At 35.6% G+C, this 22,911-nt stretch overlaps 1 protein-coding gene across 4 annotated transcripts in view; it reads right to left on the bottom strand.

The window, feature by feature from the left end:
- ZZZ3 (zinc finger ZZ-type containing 3) overlaps nt 1–22,911 on the bottom strand; it is a 119,305-nt gene that overhangs the window by 3,128 nt on the left and 93,266 nt on the right. For 2 of the 4 annotated variants that reach the window (XM_027536843.1, XM_027536845.1), the window contains exons 5-12: nt 15,027–15,165; nt 12,245–12,392; nt 12,046–12,161; nt 11,406–11,477; nt 9,302–9,403; nt 8,300–8,395; nt 6,239–6,391; nt 1,448–1,582 (exon numbers count right to left, since the gene is read on the bottom strand). In XM_027536843.1, coding sequence (XP_027392644.1) covers nt 1,448–1,582; nt 6,239–6,391; nt 8,300–8,395; nt 9,302–9,403; nt 11,406–11,477; nt 12,046–12,161; nt 12,245–12,392; nt 15,027–15,165 — 961 coding nt within the window. The remainder of the gene's footprint in view (nt 1–1,447; nt 1,583–6,238; nt 6,392–8,299; nt 8,396–9,301; nt 9,404–11,405; nt 11,478–12,045; nt 12,162–12,244; nt 12,393–15,026; nt 15,166–22,911) is intronic. The other 2 variants (XM_027536846.1, XM_027536847.1) reach the window with 1 other exon arrangement.

Genomic DNA, 22,911 nt, shown 5'->3' with positions numbered 1-22,911 from the left:
AAGAAATAGCTCTATAGGTGAATGGATGGATAAAGGAAATGGTGTTCTCTGTCCTCCTCTACACACACATACACACACACACAGGACTATTATTCAGCCATAAGACAGGAAGAAATCTGTCAAAGCCATTTGTGACAACATGAATAAAACCTAAGGACATGATGCTAAATGAATTAAGTCAGACAAAGAAAGACAAATGCTATATGATCTCACTTAAATGGAGAATAAAAAAAAGTTGAATTCAAAGAAGCAGAGAGAGAGGAGGTTATTGAGGGTGGGCAGGGGCTGCGGGGCCTGGGGCAGGAGGCAGGGTATGTGTGTCATTGGTCAAAGGGTACAAACTTTCAGTTATGAGTAAGTTCTGCACATCTAATGTATAGCATGGTGTGTGTGTGTCTGTGTGTGTGTGCACAGGTGTGCTCAGTTGTGTCCAACTATTTGTGACCCTATGGATTGTAGCCCGCCAGGCTCCTCTGTCCATGAGGTTCGTTAGACAAGAATACTGGTGTGGGTTGTATAATTATAAACTGGTAAGTGTACAGAGGAAAAGGGTGGAATGTGAATTTATAACGGAGGGACTATTAAGTGCGTGCTCAGTTGTATTCAACTCTGCGACCTTATAGACTACAGCCCACCAGGCTTCTCCTTTCATGGAATTTTCCAGGCAAGAACACTGGAGTGAGTTGCCATTTCCTCCTCCAAGCAATCTTCCTTACCCAGGGATCGAACCCACGTTTCCTACATGGCAGGGGATTCTTTACCACTGCGTCATTGGGGAACCCCTTACAGTATGGTATATATAGTTAATAATATTGCATTGAATACCTGAAATTTGCTATGAGAGCAGATGTTAAGTGTTCTTGTCTCAAAAAAACAAGATAACTATGTGAGGTGAACTTTTTTTTATATCTTAAACTTTTTATACCTTAAAATATTTACAATTTTTAGTCAGTTATATCTCGGTAAGTTTGAGAATAGCTAGAGAAAAATTTTGCCTTTCATATACTACCTCAAAGTTGCCTACAGCCATACCACCCTGAATGCAGCTGAAAGTGTTAGTCACTCAGTTGTGTCTGGCTCTTTGCAACCCCATGGATTAGGTTACCATTCTGTCCTCCAGGGGATCTTCCCAACCCAGGAACCAAACCTGAGTCTCTGGCACTGTAAGGCAGATTCTTTATCATCTGAGCCACCAGGGAACACACCAGATCTCATCTATTACCTCAAAGTATACCTGTATATTTTTCTTATTTCTACTGAATCATAAATCTCGTGACACCAGTTTAACTGTGACACACTACTTTGTATAAATGAATAGGACAAGAGCTAAACTTACTTTTATCTGTGTGCTTGAAAGTTGTGGAGCTGAAAGCTCTGAAAACCACCTTAAATATCTCTTATCACCCTTTCAAAAATTAAATTAATAGAAAAATTAAGTAGAATTTACCTTGAATCCTACATGCTGCACAAATCCACTTTCAGCTTGAATTTGCTGAAGTTTTTGTTTTTTTAACTTTTTAAACTGTAATAGTTCCTTATATTCAGGTAAATTCCTATACGTGACAGGAATACTTTCTTCATCCTATTGAGGAAAAAAAAAAAAAAACCAGTTAGCTTGACAATTAAAACAAATTAGTATGAGAAATACTGATAAAGAATATTTTTCTATTGACAAGGTATTTTTCACATTTAAAGAGACCCTCAACATTTTAGGGCTCATAGGAAATCAGTGCTGGTACCAGTAATATTTTAGACTAATACTTCTGGAGGGCTTCTTAATGCAACAGTAATACTAAACTACAGTAGGCAGCTTCATAATGCAAGTACCAGGGAATAAGCATGACTCCCACTTCTGCCATACCACAGACTAATGCAAACTCAACCCCTTCCCAACAAGTTCATGGAGACCTGAAAGACTCCTTATAATCTATTTCTTCCTGATCTGCAGGAAGCTCCTCTTCGCCAATCTAACAGATTTTTATGCTTCCTCAGGTAAATATGGCATTTTCTTTAAACAGGCAAAACAATCTCTATTCTGCCTTCTGCTCAGTACTCCAATGATCAAAACAGTACATTTCTCTTAAATGGATGAACTTAAGTTACAAAGATGATTATAAAGAACTGAGTATAAAGAATAGTAAAAACTACACAAATATATAAAGTTGAAGCTGACAGATGAAACACTAACTGCTTGCTATTCTCCCAATTTATTTGTGCTCTGCCACCCAGTATCTATTTCTTTCCTTTGCTGTCTCATGACTGATCCCATGGTCACTGATTCCCACAATCCTCCTAAAAAGCACCTCCAATTCATTAATCCCATGTTCCATCAATTTCCAATCCTGGACCAGACAACCCCTATACCTCACATTCCTCCTGCTTCTCATGTTAAATATTATTAGTACTATGTTTATATTGTATCAAGGAAAATGATGTTTACACAAAGTATAGCATTTGCCCAATTTTTCAAAATTGGCTAAGATGGTAAATTTTATGTTATGGGTATTTGCCACAATTAAAAATAAAAATTCCAAACGCTTCAGTCATTAAAAAAGAAAAATCTTGCCATCTGCAGCATGAGGGATGGACTTGGGGCAATTAAGTGAAATAAGTCACTTATTTGGAGAAAGACAAATACCATGATTTCACTCATGCAGAATACTAAAAAATAAATACATAAACAAAACCAAAAACACACTCCAGTATAGAGAACAGATTGGTGTCCCTCCCATGGAGGGAAAAAGTGGCAGGGGTGGGAAAAATGGGTAGAGGGGATCAAATGTATGGTTACAGATGGAAGCTCAATTATTGGTGGTAAGCACGCTATAATATACGTTAGTTGAGTTAAAATGCTGTACACATGAAACACACAATGTTATAAACCAAACAAATATTTTTTTAAATGTTCACCCACAAACAGATTTCCTAGTTATAATCATTTTAAAGTTACTTAAAGGAGAAAAACTATGACTAATTTTAAGTGGGGCTAAAACAGGATACAGATTCTCTCTCTAGCTCTGCTTTTCTGAAAAGAGAAACTGAAATCTATGAATTTTACAGTAGAGGGTTCATAAATAAACATTTAAATAGCTATATTAAAGTAATCAGAATGGTGTGAACTGGTACTCATTTAAAAATAAACAAAATCAAACAAAACTTAAATCAAATTCAACCACCTATACTACATTTTACCAATTTTCTCAAAATGTATTTCTCTTAAACATCCTACCATCACTCCTCACCTAGCTAAATTTTATTCTTCCTTTAATGATGACCTTGATATTACTTCCTTGGGTCTTCCTCTTAAATCCTCAATCTACATCAAGTCCCTCTAAAATAATTACAATCACACCTATTTTTGAAACACTTTTGTTCATAACTATGCAAACTGACTTCTAGCAGAGCCTGTTATGTATTAAATATAAGTGAATAGTACTCAACTGAGTAATTATAATATTCACAAAATATAAAATTACACATAAATGTCATATCCTAAGACACAGCAGATACTAGCTGCTTTTCAAAAGACAATTTAAAAAGCAAAAAAATTAAGAATATAGACATTTTATGGTAGTCTGATACAAAAGTATACAGTCAATATTTGATTAATCTAGAAAAAGAACAAATGAGATTTACTTTTATCTGCTGACTTTTCATTAAAATCTCCTTATCCAGTTACCACATATAATCAAAATATAAGGAAAGATACAAAGCAATCTTTATGTCCTTTAAGTGAGGAATCAGAAGCACATTACTTACTAAGAATTTTAGTATAGTAAAGTAAAAAAATATTAACAGCAATAAAAAGGAATCTCTATGAAGGGAAAATAAAACGAAAAGAATTAACCTAAATTAGCATCCAATGGATGACAACACAAAGAGGAATTAATCCTAGAATATTTAAAAAGTGTGATTTGACGTTATTTCTATAGTAGGATATATCCTAAGGCAAAAAAAGGCCACCCAAAAAACCTGTTTTCAGTATCATATTGTTGATGGTGGTGCTGGTATTAAATTCTGTGACTACTTGTGACCAGTGTGAGACAAAGAAAGTGAGCATTATGTTGTTATCACTAACAACTGGGATTTTTAGCATGGGAGAAAAATGATACATATTAAAGATCAATATAGGTAAGTAAAATTCTCGTAAGTCCTAAGTTGAATTTTAAATAAAAATATTAATTTATTTTATCTTTTCATTTGAACTAATATATAACATTTCTCAGTTCTGTCCACTGTACAGGCTTAAGTACAATGATCAATCCAAAAGCAAGTAACATCATAGATTAGGATGTGTGTGTGCTTAGTTGCTAAGTCATGTCCAATTCTTTATGACCCCGTGGACCATAGCCTGCCATGCTCCTCTGTCCAGGGGATTTCCAGGCAAGAATCCTGAAGTGGGTTGCCATTTCCTTCTCCAGGAGATCTTCCCGACACAGGGATTGAACCTGAGTCTCCTGCATTGCAGGCAGATTCTTTACCACTGAGCCACCAAGAAAATCCATAGACTTTTATTCCATTTTATTGGGACAGAGCCTCCAAATACCATTTCTCAATAAAAGAAAACAGAACTAATTTTAGCTCTGAAGCAGGAAATATATAAGATGAGCTTTTAATTTCCTTGTTCCAGCAGATAGTAAGAAGGCTATAAAAGACAACTAGAATCCTGTCAAATGATCTCAAAATCCAACTTGAATAGGTTACAACCAACCAATGGGCCAACTTGGACACTAATAAAGACAATAATGTCAATGCAATGAATTTGTCAATGCACATAAATATAAGTCCAAAAACTCATAAGAATACAAAAATTTTAAAACCTTATGAGTCATTTTGGAGGCTACTAGAGACCAAACTCACTATTTTAAAAACAAGAAAATAAAGGGGATGATCAAGCAATTATGCTGCCTTTTTTACATGTACCTTAGGATAATCAAAGGTTTGTCTAGTCAAGGCTATGGTTTTTCCTGTGGTCATGTATGGATGTGAGAGTTGGACTGTGAAGAAGGCTGAGCGCCGAAGAATCGATGCTTTTGAACTGTGGTGTTGGAGAAGACTCTTGAGAGTCCCTTGGACTGCAAGGAGATCCAACCAGTCCATTCTGAAGGAGATCAACCCTGGGATTTCTTTGGAAGGAATGATGCTAAAGCTGAAACTCTAGTACTTTGGCCACCTCATGCGAAGAGTTGACTCACTGGAAAAGACTCTGATTCTGGGAGGGATTGGGGGCATGAGGAAAAGGGGACAACAGAGGATGAGATGGCTGGATGGCATGGACGTGAGTCTCAGTGAACTCCGGGAGTTGGTGATGGACAGGGAAGCCTGGCGTGCTGCGATTCACGGGGTCGCAAAGAGTTGGACACGACTAAGCGACTGATCTGATCTGATCTGATCTAGGATAATCAAATAGTTGATGGCAGGGTTACTTTACAGAATATTCTATCAAATACATGAAGAAAGAATTTTATTATTTTGTAACATCTAATGAGTTAATGGGTCAAAGCAGCAATCAATGGCTGCTATGTCAAAAGAAAGAGACAATCAGACTGATGAAAGTATACACGAAGTAGTCCTGCCCACCCTAACAAAAAACAAATCTGAATCTGATTAATTATCTAGATCTATCAACGTATAGGAGATTCAGAAAACAGAGGAATAGGTTACATGACACCAAGGAGATGCAAACAACAAAAGCTACACTGTGGTAAATTCTCTAAGACAAATAACCCAGGTTTTCAACAAAACAAGTATGGGGGGGCGGGAAGAGGTCTTTTGCAAATTATAATTTGGAAAATGTAAACTAACTGTGTATCTGATTATATAAAGGATTACTTTTTAATAAACATGATAATGACATTTCATAATGTCTGAAAATTGCTGCAAAATAATCCCAGAAAGAAAGTTGGGGTGGGTAGGAAGTATAGATAAAAATAAGATTGCCACAAATTGATAACCATTAAAACTGTATAATGGGTGCATGTGGGTTTATTTTTGAATTAGCTTGAAAGTTTCTTCTTAACATTTTTAAAGCCCAATGTAAAACAAGTTTAACTAGTTAATTCAAAAGAAAAGAAAGCAACATTATCTGAAGAATAGGAATAAATAGGAAATCCTGGTGCTCCCATTTTGCATTCTGATCTGTATAATATAAAGACAGATGTGGGGTCGCACAGAGTCGGACACGACTGGGGTGACTCAGCAGCAGCAGCAGGATACAGATACAGTATATATAACTTACTGATGCCTCCTCAACAGCAGTGTTCATATGGCTATGAAAACAGGATCGGTCATCATCTTCATCCATATACACTGGTGGTTCATGGGAAGTCATGAAAGTGGAAGGTTTAAAGAGATGCTTATTAAGGGGGTGTTGTCGTCTGCTTGTTGAAGACTAAGTGAGAAAACAAATTTTTAATTGGGATAGTGGACAATCATTAAAAGAATCAAAAATATAAATGCTATTTCCTGCAAGACTGTCTAATCAAAAGGGTCGCATCTCTATCCTTCAGCATACTTTTATGTGGTTGTTTTTTCTGCTACCTGGATTTTTAAAAGCACAACAAGCCTTAAATAAAAACAAACCAAACCAAACAAGCAATTAGAAATATAGGGGGAATATCCACATGGAGTATCGTGGACCACATGCTTGTATCTGTATCACCAACATTTTTCACACTCTTGGCATTCACATGCTGAACTCTTAAAGTCATCTTATAGATAATCAAGGAGGATGAAGTTAGCCAAAGCCAGATATAAAACTATCAAGTAAAATGAAAATTTCCCCAACATGATAAATGTTTGAAAATCGTATCTAATATTGATTGACTGCTTACCCTTCGTCAATGTCACTTAATCCTCAAAACATTCCTATAAAGCAGTTATTATCACCTCTAATTTAAAAGTGAAAAAACAGAGGCACAAGGAGGTGAACTTTTATGTTCAAAGTGCTGCAGCTAGATAGTAGCAGAACCAAGATTATAAACTAGGTCTATATGGAGCAATGGCCTCACTGTGAACCACTATGCAGACTTCCTGTCTTCACTAACAGCATAGCCACGAAGAATACTTAAGCTACATGGAGAACCATTGTTTCATCTCAAAATTCGAACTCTAACCACGGCTAAGAATCACAACTATGACTGGGCCAGATCTCTACAGTCAAAATGCTTATTAAATTCCCAAAGGAGGAAACACATTTAGGCTTCTTTAGTATTCTTTTTGTTAGCATCATCTCGTTTTAGTGGTGAAAACATGAGGTGTACAACACATCTAAAGGTAACCCAGAAATCAGGACAATTAGATATTAGGTTAAATGCTGGTTGTTAAAGTTCCAACATTCTGAAGTTATAGGATGAATTCTACACACCTAAGATAGACAATGCTACAGTGGGGAGAGAAAAATACAAAATATTTTTAAAATATGAGAAATTAAAACAAGCTTCCAAAGTTTGGAAAAGAATAAAAATATTAAAACATAGAGATGTATAGACAATATACTTAATGTAAAATTATATAAAATAGTCAGCTTCAATAAGGAAGGGTAACAGCATTAGACACACTCCTAGCTTCTCTTTGTATGAAAGGTGGCAGTTTTTGGGAGGGAAGGTATCAGGATGATTTACCAACAAAATGAAAGAAGGACAATTATGTGCTTTTCCCCCCTTCAATTAAAGCAAAAAACTGGCTATAATTTCATGCAGTGCTCTACAATAGCTTTTTCACTGTACAGAGAAGCAAAGAATGGTCGAAGCGGCTTAGGAGCAGAATCAGAAGATCAATGATTCCCAGATTCGCTAGCTATGTGACTAGGCAATTTACTCAGTGTACTTAGCTTTCTCATCTATAAAAAAGGTTGTAAAACAGGACCTAGCTCAGAGCATTCAACAGTAAGAATAAAAGGTAGCTGTTAATATTAACATAAGTAAAGTGAAGGTGATACTACCCACACTTTTAAGAATTGTAGTGAAGATTAAATTGGATTTATACAGCATATGTATAAAACAGAAATTGATTATATTATTAAAGAATCAAATATCCTAAAAAGTTTAACATCACAAAGGCCTTTCTGACATATATTCAATCTAATACCTTTCAAACAGTACTCATTCACATAAACTAACACACTCCTAAGAAAACACTGAAGTTCACTTATGCTCAATGTAACAAAATGTTTAGAGTGAGTTTCTTTAAAAATAAAATAATGTTGTTCTGAATAACATACATACTTTTACACAGCAACTCTGACTTTGATGATCTTAATCTGAGATCTAAAGTTTACTTTCACCAATTTTCTTTTTACCTTTTTGGAGTATATGTATAAGTTTGGTGTTCTGCCTGGGACTGGAATCCCAGCTTTAGTTAGTTTTATGAAATACTTCTGCACTCGGCTGGCAACCTAAGAAACATGACAAGCCTTTTAACATAATGAATGACAAGACATTCAGTACCAAAATAGTTTTAAAAATATACATGTATCTTAATGAATAGTAACAACTTAATAGCTACATAAATCTAGAAATAGTTTTAAATTGCCAAAGACACTTGGACCAAAAAAATTGTTAAATTAAATCTGTTTGATTCCTAAGCTAAACACATCTTCAACTTGTGAACATTCGTGCATAAGCATAAAAACGTATCTATTAATATCAATGGGAACGTGAAGGAGAAAGCTGGCAGATATTTTTTTAGAAAGACAACCAGGGAATACTAATTAAGGCATTATCACAAATCTATTAGCATAGTCTAACCCAAAAGCACATAACTGCTGTACTCATCAAATACTAAATCACATTTTTACTTTTTAGTATTTCGTAATGATTCAAAGCAGAACTATCTTGAGTTGTTTCTAAAATCAATAAACAATGTTATTTTTTAAAACTCCACATACTATAGTATTGTGTAGCTAAAAATGAAGGAGCACATCTGCTGATTTTAGCTGCATTATCCTTCACTTTAAAAAAAAAAAAACAAAAAAACACATCAGGGACTTCCCTGGTGGTCCAGTAGTGAAGAATCCACCTGGCAATATAGGGACCATCAGTTCGATCCTTGGTCCAGGAAGATTCCACATGCTGCAGGGGAACTAGCCTGTGGACCACAACTACTGAGCCTGTATGCTACAGCTTGTGTTTCACAACAAGAAAGCCACTACAATGAGAAGCTCACGCACTGCAGCTAGAATAACCCCCACTTGCTGCAACTAGAGAAAGCCTGCAGGCAGCTGCAAAGACCCAGCACAGTCTTTTAAATAACTTAAAATATAAAAAACATGCCAACAATATGGAGCCATCTCCTCAGTTACCTGTTTTGCTGTCCTGTTGCCCAGTTCATCTGCTATCTTCTGCCAGCGTCGAGATTCTACTTCTTCAGGAGGGTATTTCAGGAGTAGCTGTTCAAGCTTTTTCTAAGCCAAACCAAAGACCAAATTTAAGAAAAGTTTAATACTGAGTTTCTAAATAAATACATTCACCTTTCATCTTAAAAACTACAATACTCCCTCCCCAACATTAGGGGTTAGGTTAACTAGAAATCTTCATGGTAGGAAAAGTTTCTAGTAGGAATTTAAAACTTCACAAGGAAAATAAGAATCAAGACTAAACCGATGAAAGACCTTATAAAGATTTTTCTATTCACCTCAGTAAAAAGAAAGCACTCCTCAAAAAGGAAATATATTACACATTTTAGTGATTTCCACTGACCACATTTTCTTGCTAGACTATGTTTAAGCGACTATGGATCTGACAAAACTATATAAAAATTCATTTGTATTCTGACAGAATACTAAAAGAGATCTTTTCCTCCTTTGTGTGATCCTCTATTTAAATATTTAACTTTAATATTCTGACTTATCTTCAAAATTCTCCAGTAGTCCTAAGGATGCAGAATATTCTGGATGTTGAAATAAAAGGAATGTTATCACCCAGCTATCTCAGTGCGCAGGATGAGCTTTTAGGCACCATTGATTGGTATTATCTCTGCAGGGCTGAAAGACCAATAAACTGCCTTGGAGACTGGAGTGTGTGCTATGAATAATCTTCTTATCCTATCTTAGTATGGGCTTGGCTAAAGGAGTATTTTAACAGGTGGGCTTCCCTGGTAGCTCAGATGGTAAAGAATCTGTCTGCATTGTAAGAGACCAGGATTCGATTCCTGAGTTGGAAAGATCCCCTGGAGAAGGAAATGGCAACCCGCTCCAGTACTCTCAACTGGAGAATCCCAAGGACAGAGGAACCTGGCAGGCAACAGTGCGTTGTGCTGCAAAGAGCCAGACACGACTGACTAAGCACACACGAACAGGCTTCCCAGGTGGCACTAGTGATAAAGAACCTGCCTGCCAGTGCAGGAGACAAAAGAGATATGGGTTTGATCCTCGGGTTGGGAAGATCCCCTAGAGAAGGAAATCCCCCAGTGGGCTATGCATGGAGCTGCAAAGAGTCAGACATGATTGAGCATGCATGCACTTGGGCAAAGAATCTGCCTGCAATGTGGGAGACCCAGGATCGATCCCTGGGCTGAGATGATTCCCTGGACATGGAAATGGCAACCAACTCCAGTATTCTTGCCTGAAGAATCCCACAGACAGAGGAACCCGGTGGGCTACAGTCTGTAGGGCTGCACTGAGTCAAACACGACTGAAGTGACTTAGCACAAAGTTTTTTATAAACGGATCAACTCATTATAACTGTGGGGCTAATCCTTATATGAGATAGAATATATCTCAAACATTACCCACAAACAATCCTAGCTATATGCCCAAATGTAACAGAATACTATGACCTTGCTTTTTCAGCTCGTCTCCAAACAAAAGTAAGAATTCACTTTCAAGCATAGCTTTACTTGGCTCCAGGTTTTTCTGTCTCACAAAGCTGTATTACAAAAACTTTATTCCATCTGTTTCAGTATCTTTTTCAGGCCCCCTCCCAAAACCCAGGTTCCTTCTTTAGAAACCATCTCCTAAATGGAATTCATATATTCTCAGAATGAAAAATTCTTTACATCTGCAAAAAGGTATATAGAAATAAGTTTAAACATTTTAAATTCATGATTAAGAGGGATTGCATACAACAGTATACACTTCCCAGGTGGTGCTAGTGGCAAAGAATCCACCTGCCAATGCAGGAGACATAAGAGACAGATGTTCAAACTCTGGATTGGGAAGATCCCCTGGAGAAGGGCATGGCAACCTACTCTAGTATTCTTGCCTTGAGAATCCCATGGACAGATGAGTCTGGCAGACTATAGTCCATGTGGTTGCGAAGAGTCAGACACAACTGAAGTGACTCAGCACGCATACACACACACACACACACACACACACACACACACAATATACACTTTATTCACAATACTTACTCAAATTTTAACTGCATATTTTTTAACCTACACGATTGAGAAATATCTATTACCTGTTCTTCAACAGTCCACAATTGGTTAAATGTTTCAGGTTTGGTATCATCACACAGGCGTCCTCTTATCATCTGCATATAAAATAAAGCTTTGTCAGAGACAACGTAACAGACTACTCTTTGATATAGCCAAATAACAAATGAATGATGACAACAACTTCATTTTAAAGAAAAAGAAATACTACTTTTTCATTCTGAACCCACATTTATCAAAGTTCATCTAATTAACAGCAGCAAGGCCAGGTTACAACCAGCAAATCCTGGTTACATTCCACTATGCACAAAGAGCTCTTATTTTTAGAATAAATACTGTACTATATGTCAGGCACTGAACTCATCATGTTACATGTACTACTCATTATAATCCTCACAACTCTACAACATAGGGTGATATTAATCACATTTTATATAAGAGGAAACTGTAGCTTGGGGACTTTAATAGAAATGACCATCTGCAGTTCCACTGTTAATAAGTAGTGGAGTTGTGATTTCAACCCAGCTTTTTCTTAACTTCAAAGTTCATGTCCGTATTATATCTTCAAGTGAAGACTGCTTGAAATTTAAGAATACAAGTCAGCAAATGTTAAAATCTTTTGTCTACAATTCAAATTTTCCTACTCCAACACTTTATACTGCCTACCTGAGGACGACTGTTTGAGCCTTCTGGACCATCACTCAAAGGCAACATAGAGTAGGAAAGGGACTCTCCATCCTTCCTAGGATCTAAAGGACTTTTTGGTCTAGCAGGTAAACCTACTAAAAAGAAAACCATGTATAGGATTATTAAAGCAAGACTTTGCCAGGTATTTCTCTACTTAAAATATCATGTAATTTATTACCTTTATCAAAAACTAGCTTAACTCTCCTAGTATGCCTTTTACGGTTTTTAAATTCTCTTTCAAAGTTTCCAAGGCTATTGGTATATTGGTCCCATACAATCTCAGGCAACTGAACAACTCTCTGCGGATATGGAAGCCCTATATCAGCCTGGTGGGAGGAAAAAAAAAGTGACATATAAGGTTAATTCAAGAAATTATAAACAATAGCCAAATTTTCAGATGATTCCAAATCTAAATAATCATCAACTGGCATTTCTATTCACTCTGAATCCAACAGTCAATAAAAATACAGTCAAAGCATTAAATGGTATAATGATAGCCACATAAAGAAAAATGAACTTAACAAAACATAAGCACTATTTTTTGATAGAGGTCTACAGCTGACCTATACAGACATAATGTTCTTTAACACACTTAGAAATAGCAAAGAATGCTTTTTATCTCTAAGAACAGCATATGAAATGTGTTTGACTGAAATAGATATGACCTGACACACAGAATTCATTTTAAATGGACCCCTGTGGTCCTAACTTATTCACAAAACAATGAATTATTTTCATACTATATAACTCTTAAGACATGTACAAAAAAACCTACCACATTTTGAGAATCAAAACTATATCCTTACTTTACTTTGAATTCAGTTACTTTATCAACCACCTTCAGAAGTTATTAGTTGTCATTACTAAAACCAGGTTATTATGTGATCAGTCTTTTGATAGGAATTTGGGTTACATAAGTGGGGGTATTGGTCAGAACTCATATAATGATAAAACTGGGATTTCTGAATTTCACTGTATATAAATTTCACCTTAAAAGCTTTAAAAAAAATTTAGTTAATAATATGCACTCTGAAGTATTTTGGTGTTAAGTATGTGTGTCTGCAACTCTGGAATGCATGAAATGGATTCCATCTTGAAATGAGATAGAATGGCAGATGGAAGGATTGAAAAAACACACAATAAAGCAAATACAGTAAAATGTTTATTGTAGAATCTAGAAGGTGGATGGATGTGTGTATTAAAACTATATAATACTTTCCACTTTTTTGTCTACTTAACACTTTTCATAATAAAATGTTCATTAAAAAATTAGGTCATAAATTATGAAACTGGCAAGCAAAGTCCATACTGTGATACAGAATTCTTAATTTTTATTTTGCTTGTGATACAGTATACTACAGCCCTCATTATAATAACGTATATCAGTCTAAGACTCAACTTTTTGAAAAGTTAGAATAGAGTGTCTTTTAAAACAATGATGATAAAACATCAAAGAAAGCTAACAAGCCATAAAGGTTCCCTGCATTCTATGTACCAATATATAAACCAAGTTTCCTTAATTTCAATTAGGAGTTTTCAGACGTTCACTAAAACAACGGGATCATATGTCAACAACGTAACTACTATGGTAAACTTAAAGAAAGTTGGCAAATTAAACATATATGAGTTAACACAGAAAAACTAAAGAATCAAACTTCGCAGAAAATTTTCTTTCCAAGGAACACAAGTCTTTCATGATTACCAATGTATCTGGGATTTAATACATATTTGAACATTTTTGCAAAAAAATCTTAAGAGGGTCAATGTCACACCCTTGTTTCTGAAATAAAGTGAAAAGAAATCTAGTTCTAAATTAAACATGGACATGGAAAATCTGCAGATAACCAACCACGGACGTATATAGTAGATGTGTGTAACTGCAACTTTTTTGCCCACCCAACAACTGAAAAAAATGAGTTTAAGATTAAAGTACAATCTATTTTAGTTGAAACCATGATAAGTAAACACTGAAAGCGTTCATAAAATGAAGTCCCCAAGACTGCTGCCTCAACACCTGGTAGACCACTTTTGTGACTCATTAATAACTAGTAACTAAACTTGTCATTGGAGAAGGCAATGGCACCCCACTCCAGTACTCTTGCCTGGAAAATCCCATGGACGGAGGAGCCTGGTGGGCTGCAGTCCATGGGGTCGCTAAGAGTCGGAAACGACTGAGGGACTTCACTTTCACTTTCATGCACTGGAGAGGAAATGGCAACCCACTCCAGTGTTCTTGCCTGGAGAATCCCAGGGACGGGGGAGCCTGGTGGGCTGCCGTCTATGGGGTCGCACAGAGTTGGACACAAATGAAGCGACTTAACAGCAGCAAACTTGTCATACACAACTAAATTTGTGTGTTAAGGTGAAAAAGAGGGTTCTTTTTCATAGTTTTTCAGTTTTAACTTTTCAGACAATGCTTTTGTCTAATATTTACCTCTCAAATTTATTGAATAATTTGTGGGTCCCTAATTCAAGACAAATACTACGGCATAAACGCACATCTTGCACCTCATTCTCATGACCTTGGCAACCACATCCTTAAAGACATTTAAAATAGAATTTTTGTTTGTATCACCATTGTTTTCTACTGCTTTTAGAGTAAATAAAGCAGTAAATAAACACTAAAAATACTAAAGTATTTTTTCTTTTAGTTTCAATAAACTTAAAAGTCCTAAAAGCAAAAAAGGGAAAATATTTTTAAGATGGGGAAGGAAAAAAGTAACAGAAAAAGACTAAACATGGCTAGAAACAGGACATCAAGTTTCTATACAAGCATCCAATTAAAGCTCCTAGCCATCTTCACTGGGGGTATACTTATTGTGCATTTGGTGGGGGTGAAGGAAGGCAATATCCCACCTTCAGTAACATGGTTAAACATTTTAAAAAGTATTCATATAAAAGAATAAATAAGGTTATTACCAAATACATCTCAATAAATTTAAAAAGTGGTCAAAATATACCTTCTTCTGGAGTTTTTCCACAAATCCAATGGGATTTTTTAGTGCTTCTCTCTGATGTCTGCCTAAACTTTCAAGGTCCTGGACTGCTTGAGAACGCTGAGCTTCGAGTACAGCAATTGTCTGTAACAGTCTCTGATAACTACAGAGACAAAAAGAAAATAAAAAAAAACTCACTAAAATTTTTTAGTAACAACAATAAATAAAAAACTGAGTTCAATCCATGATCTACTATTAAGTCACACGTCTTTGTAAAGTTACCTGAAAGAGTTTTAGTAAAACATATTACTGGGAATAAATGAGGTCTTCCTGAGTTACGAAGTACCTAGTTAGAAAATATCAGTTAGAGAAAGCAAAGCCTTATTCCCCCATCTTAAATTCTTAATTCTCAAACCTGAATAAGTACAGAAAATAAGAAAACGAGCATCTTGACTTTCGAGCAATCAGTCATTAAGAAACAGCTAAATTAGAAAATAATTTAGCATCAGGAGGGATCATCACTTTCAGTCCCTCTGCTGTACCCTGTTAGAATAAGATATCTGTGACAAATTTTCTTGACTAGGGTTACAAGAAACTTTCACATAATTCAGACATGATCTTGGTTGTCATGATTCTCATTTGTTCTTTCTGTTCATGTTTAGTCGCTAAATCGCGTCCAACTCATCTGCAACCCCATGGACTGTAGCCACTGGCTCCTCTGTCCATGGGATTTCCCAGGCAAGAATACTGGAGTAGGTTGCCAATTTCTTCTCCAGGGACTCTTCCCGACCCAGGGGTCAAATCTTGTGTATTCTGCTTGGCAGGCGGATTTTTTTACCACTGAACCACCTGGGAAGCCCATTCTTTCTGTTATATCTCCATTCTAAAGGAATTTAACTTGTTATTTCTTACATATTAAACATTTTTACAGAAAAAAAGACTTACGCAATATTAAATTACTTAGTATTTCTTAAGTAAAAAGAAATATTTTTTACTTCCCTGCCTATAAATAGGCTAATATGAATTTTACCCACATAAACCTACTACCTGTTCATATTCTCCCCAACTCTCCCTCTGGTTCACATTGTCCTGGCTCTCTGAGAAATGTCTGATTTCACATATGGATCACATATGGAAACATGTTAGCCCAAAAACCTTGAATGCTCAAATGTATTTTGCAAAAAGAACAAAGAACAAACTGCTGCAAATTTACTTCAAAATAAGTTACTAGGTCTTTAAAATATTAGTGAAGCACCACTGTTCTTTATAACTTTGAATAAATTTCATTCTATTTCCCAATAGACTGTAAACTCCATGACAGCAACATATCTGAAAAGTTCACTGTTTCATTTATCCAGTTTGCAGCACACTTCCCAGCACACACATGTTCAGTAAACATTTTTTGAATGAACAAATGGATAGATGTTCTGTGCAATCAAAAGTATACTGAAACTTTAAAGTTCATAAGTCAGCAAACAAGCAGAAATTTCAAAGGTAAAGCAATGCAGTTTTGATGTCCACAACCATGGCATGACTGCAATATAACAGTATCTATCAAAATAATTTTTCAGCCCCTACCTAAAATATATTCTTATCCTTAAGTGCTCTGTTAACTAATCCCTAATGAAATGTTTAATAATTAATATTAAAAGTGCTAACACTGAAAAGTAAGACTTTTCTCAAGATAGAGCTACTTCATTCAAACGTTAGAACTGAATCAGAAAGCAATGGCTACATTAAAAGTTACTCCTGGGGTAAGTTACAGAGGTTAAGTCTAAACTCATTTTCACTCTGCCTTCATTTGCTTTGAGGTATATGGAGTGTACAAACCTCGACTGTGCTGGTATTTTCTACCAGGCAGGCTCAATCTTAGGGTGACTGTAGTGAGTTGAGTACTAGACCTAACCTCTCTATAATACTCTTAACTATCCTACTTCACCCTCAGAACGTCTATCCCACTTAGCTGAATAACCAAAGATTTATCATGCAGGATACACTTCTCTATCATCAATAAAAATGATTGAGTCTATTAAACTTGCAGCAAACTACTGCACGCAAGTAACAATTAATGAGGCACAAATAAGAAGAGACTTATGAGAAAAAACAAGAAGCTTGAAAAAAGTGCTATAGCAGTTACTGCAACTGAGAAGAAAGGTCTCTCTTTCAAGTTAATAACTTCTGACAATCTTTACTGTATATAAATTATTCCACAATGATTCTGACTTAAAAAAAAATAATTCCAACAGAGATGACAAAGAAAGTGTAACTCTTCACCCCCTATTTTGTTTCTCTTTAATCAAAATAAAATGATTATCAAATTGAAAGGCCTAGTCCATACACTGGTAAAGATGTACAAGTCCAAAATAAGTTAAAAGATTGTAAGAAAATACTGAATTTAATTCTTCAGCCCAGCTAATTTGAATAATTTCCTAGAATATTCAGAGATTTTCCCAATAAGATTACCACATATATACCTAAGCAGAAATGAAAGGGATAAAAAACGTGCACCTATGTCTTTACCTACGGCTGATTCATGCTGATGTATGGCAGAAACCAACACAACATTGTAAAGCAATTATCCTTCAATTAAAAATAAAAAAATAAAAACAGAAAAAAAAAAAAAAACTTGCATGGGACTTTCCTATTAGTCCAGTGGTTAAGAAGGCACCTTGCAATGCAGGTGACACGGCTTCAATCCCTGGTCAGGGAACTAAGATCCTACATACCCTGGAACAACTAAGCCCTCACATCATAACTAGATAATCTGTGTGATACAGCTAAAGATCTGACACATTCAAATAAATAAGTGTATTTTTAAAATCTGAAGAATAAAAATAAATTTCTTTGGGACTTCCCTGGTGGTCCAGTGGTTAAGACTCCAGGCTTCCATTGAACAGGGTGCAGGCTTACTCCCTGGAACTAAGATCACATGTGATGCAAGGTACAACCAAAAAATATATAAATAATAAATATTAAAATAAACTTCTTCAGTCTGAAAAGGCTATATGTTACAATTCCAATAATATTAAATTCTGTTAAAGATAAAACTAAAGAGATTAGTAGTTCCCAGAAGTTCAGAGAAAGGAAGAGGGTTGAGTAAATGACATACAGGGAATTTTTAATACCAGTAAAATTATTCTACATGGTACTATATATAATGTTGGATCCATGACATGGATCTGCCAAAAGCATAAAACTTAAAAAGCATAAAGAATGAACTTTAATGTGTGCAAATTTTTAAAAAATCATTTAGTAGATTAGGGAACCCTAGGAAGGAACGTATTCTCTGACACAAGGATCTAAGTATATTATACATATATAAAACTACCTCTCTGAAGGCGGTAGAAGGAAAAGATCCTGACCGAGGTAACTCTGGAAATGAGTAGCATCTCAAAGACTAAAGGTAAAAGGAACTGATCATAAGCAATATATTCTGCTTTACATAGCTATTTCCAAGTAGCTAAGAATGAACAATTCTAATTCTGTGTACATATATAATGGAATAAACAAATGAGTGGAGGATGACCAGGGTTTGCTATTGCTAGAGTGGAAATTTACAGATAAACAAGGGGAGAAGCTAGAAGAATCCATGTGGTAATATAATTAATTAGGGATGGAGTCAAAGTATAAACTCATATTTAGCTTTATATATATGTAATAGTTACATATAGAAGTATTTATAGATAGGTGTGTGTATATATATATATTGGAGAAGGCAATGGCACCCCACTCCAGTACTCTTGCCTGGAAAATCCCATGGACGGAGGAGCCTGGTAGGCTACAGTCCATGGGGTCGCTGGGAGTCGGACACGACTGAGCGACTTCACTCTCACTTTTCATTTTCATGCATTGGAGAAGGAAATGGCAACCCACTCCAGTGTTCTTGCCTGGAGAATCCCAGGGACAGGGGAGCCTGGTGGTCTGCCATCCATGGGGTCACACAGAGTCGGACACGACTGAAGCGACTTAGCAGCAGGAGTAGCAATATATACATACACACACATATATATACACACACACACACACACACAGAGATAGATTACCAAATACACATGTATTTTCCTGCTCTGCCAGCTCAGACAGATAAATAAAATAATCAACTGCATCCAGCAGTGAGCATACAGAACTCAAAAACTGACTTCTAATACTGCCTTCTGCAATAAAGGGAAATAGGGTTCCTTTGCAAAGAAGGCTGATTCTAGCACTGGGACACGAAATACACAAGATGAATCTGGAGTATTTTGAAGTGGCAAAAAAGCTATATAACAAAAGTACACCACCTTAGTGGGACCCAGGAGACAACAGAAAGGTTCCCTATGGCCAAAGCTGAAACAATTTGAACAATAAAACAGTGCTACTAAATTACACCTCAAAGTAGGAAAATAAGTATTTATGAGTCTCTACTTATCCCTGGTGGCTCAGACAGTAAAGTGTCTGCCTACAATTCGGGAAACCCAGGTTCAGTCCCTGGGTCGGGAAGATCCCCTGGAGAAGGAAATGGCAAGCCACTCCAGTATTCTTGCCTGGAAAATCCCATGGACTGAGGAGCCTAGTAGGCTACAGTCAGTCTATGGAGTTGCAAAGAGTCAGACATGACTGACCGACTTCACTTTCACTTTTCACTTACACAAATAAATGACTAAAGGAAAAATGAGGGAGAGTGAGATGGAGGAAGCGTGGGGGGGATGGTGGGGAGAAAGAAAAAAAGGGAGGAACAAAAAAATCTCCCATGTAGAAGATTTCCAAATAATCTGTGGAGACACTCTGCTCTCAAGGAGAGAGACCCATAACTCCCTACTCCTTAAGTGTGGGCTGTACATAGTGATTTCTTTCCAAAGAAAAGAGTATGGAAGACAGAGAGTAACCTCACAGTGGAGAAACCTGACAAACTATACCTCAGCTAGGTGATCCAGGTCAACAACTGCAATCAATCATCTTAACAGCATATCCCTTGGGAAAAGCTAAAATTGTCATTATATGCAGATGACATGATACTACATATAGAAAACCCTAAAGACTCTACACAAAAACTACTAGAACTGATAAATGAATTCAACAAATTAGCACGATACAAGACTAACATACAGAAACTGGTTGCATTTCTTTACATTAGCAATGAAACATCAGAAAGGGAATGTAAACAAACAATCCCTTTTAAAATCACATCAAAAATAAAATAATTAGGAATAAACCTGACCAAGGAGGTGAAAGACTTAAATTCTGAGAAGTTTTAAACATTAATAAACATCATAAACGTTAATAAAGAAAACGGAAGATGATTCAAAGAAATGAAAAGATCCCATGCTCTTGGATTGGAAGAATTAACATTGTTAAAATGGTCATACTACCCAAAGCAATCTACAGATTTAATGTGATCCCTATCAAACTACCAGTGATATTTTTTACAGGCCTAGAACAAATAATCCTAAAATTTCTATGGGACCAGAAAAGACCCAAAGCAACCCTAAGGAAAAAGAACAAAGCAGGGAGCATAACCCTCCCAGACTTCAGACAATACTAACTACAAAGCAAAGTAGTCAAAACAATGTGGTATCGGCATAAAAACAGAAATACGGATCAATGGAACAGAATAGAATCCAGAAATAAACCCATACATCTACAGTCAATTAATCTTTGACAAAGGAGGCAACAGTATACAATAGAGAAAATCCTTTTAGCAAGTGATGTCAGGAAAGCTGAACAGCTGCAGGTAAATCAATGAAGTTAGAACACCATACAAAAAATAAACTCAGAATGGATTAAAGACTTTGGCTTAAAGACTTAAATATAAGACATAACACCATAAAACTCCTAGAAGAGAACATATGTAAAACATTCTCTGGGATAAATCTTACCAATGTTTCCTCAGGTCAGTCTCCCAAGACAACAGAAATAGAAACAAAAATAAACAAATAAGACCTAGTCAACTTACAAGTTTTTGTACAGCCAAGGAAACCATAAACAAAACAAAAGGACAATGGGAGAAAATATTTGCAGATGAAAGAAATGGCAAGGGCTTAACTTCAAAGAATATACAAATTGCTCACAAAACTCAATGACAAAAAACAACCAACCCAATCAAAAATTAGCAAAAAAGACCCAAATATTAATAGAAGACATACAGATAGCCATTAGACACATGAAAAGGTACTCAACATTGCAAATTATTAAAAAATACAAATCAAAACTACAATAAGGTACCACCTCACACCTGTCAAAATGGCCATCATTAAACAAGTCTACAGATAACAAATGCTGAAAGGGTGTTGAGAAAAGGGAATCCTCCTATACCACTGGTGGGAACCGAAACTGGTGCAGCCTCTACGGAAAATAGTATGGAAGGTCCTCAAAAAACTAGAGAGTTGCCATATGATCCTACAATCCCATTCCTGGGCAAATATCCAGAGAAAAACATGGTTTGAAAGGATAAATGCACCCCAATATAAACTGCAGTGATGTTCACAATAGTCAAGACGTGGAAACAAACTAAATGTCCACAGACAGATAAATGGATAAAGAAGATGTAATACATATATACAGTGGAATACTGTTTGATCATAAAAAAAGAATAAAATGATGCCATTTTCAGCGACAGACCTAGAGCTTATCATACTAAGTGAATTAAGTCAGAAAGAGAAAGATAAATACTATACAACATCACTTACATGGAAATCTAAAATATGACACAAATAAACCTATCTATAAAACAGAAAAAGACATACAAAACAGACTTGTGGTTACCAAGAGGGAAGGGAAGTGAGGGAGGGATTGGGCATATGGGATTAACAGACATAAACAATTATATAGAGAATAAACAACAAATTCTTACTGTATAGCACAGGGAACTATAGTCAATATCTTGTGATAAACCAGAATGGAAAAGAATAGGAAAAAGAACACCCATATGTATAACTGAATCATTTTACCATAGAGTAGAAATTAACACAACATTGTAAATCAACTATACTTCAATAAAATAATACTATTTTAATAGTGTATCTCTTGGTATGACATGACAAAAATGGCACTTCATGTCTGTGGTCTTCTTCCCAAAAACCCACAATCCCAAATCATGAGGAAAGCTCAGACAAATTCCAATAGAGAGAAATCTATTAATACTTGACTGGTATCCCTCAAAACTGCCCAGGTTATCAACAAAGTCTGAGAAACTATCACAACAAGGAGACATAAAAACTAAATGTTATAAGGTAATCTAATCGAGATTCTAGAACACAGAAAGGACATTAATTAAAAATTAAGGAATTCTGAATAAGGTATGAACTTTGGTTAATAATAATGTATTAATATTGATTCATTAATTATAATAAACATATTAATGTAAAATATTATTAATAGGGAAAATTGGGTAGGGAGTGATGGGAACTTTGTAACATGCTCTTGATGTTACTATAAATCTAAAATTGTTCTTTCCAAAAAAATCTTCTTACTAAGATAAAGTTCTCAACTTCTCTATATCCATTATTCCTTTACTATCTTGGAAAAGCAAAAGGGAGTATCTGAAATATATATTTAAGATTCTACCACTTTAAATATCAGAATTTAAGAGATCCCATCCAATTATTTTAAAATATTTTATGTTAGCAAACTGTCATTAATTCTGGTTAAACTTTACCATATACAGCAATCATTTTAATGGTTCTAGAACATGCCAGTTTACAAATAAATTCAGCTGTTATCTCTGCTCAATATGAGTATTTGTTGAAAATACCTTTTTAGGGTATTACCTTTATTCTGCTTAAAAGTAATCATCACTAGAGTATTTCAAATGTAAGATCTTTGTCAAATAAATCTAATCTCTAGACCTACTACAGTTATTCAACTTAAGCTATTGTATAAGCCCAGTTCTAGTCTTTTAATTTCAGTACTTCAGCACAGTAGTGATGTAAAA

The sequence above is a fragment of the Bos indicus x Bos taurus genome, chromosome 3 (assembly GCF_003369695.1).
Source record: "Bos indicus x Bos taurus breed Angus x Brahman F1 hybrid chromosome 3, Bos_hybrid_MaternalHap_v2.0, whole genome shotgun sequence".
In the NCBI taxonomy this organism is placed as follows: Eukaryota; Metazoa; Chordata; class Mammalia; order Artiodactyla; family Bovidae; genus Bos; species Bos indicus x Bos taurus.
This window is presented reverse-complemented; position numbering and strand designations above follow the sequence as displayed.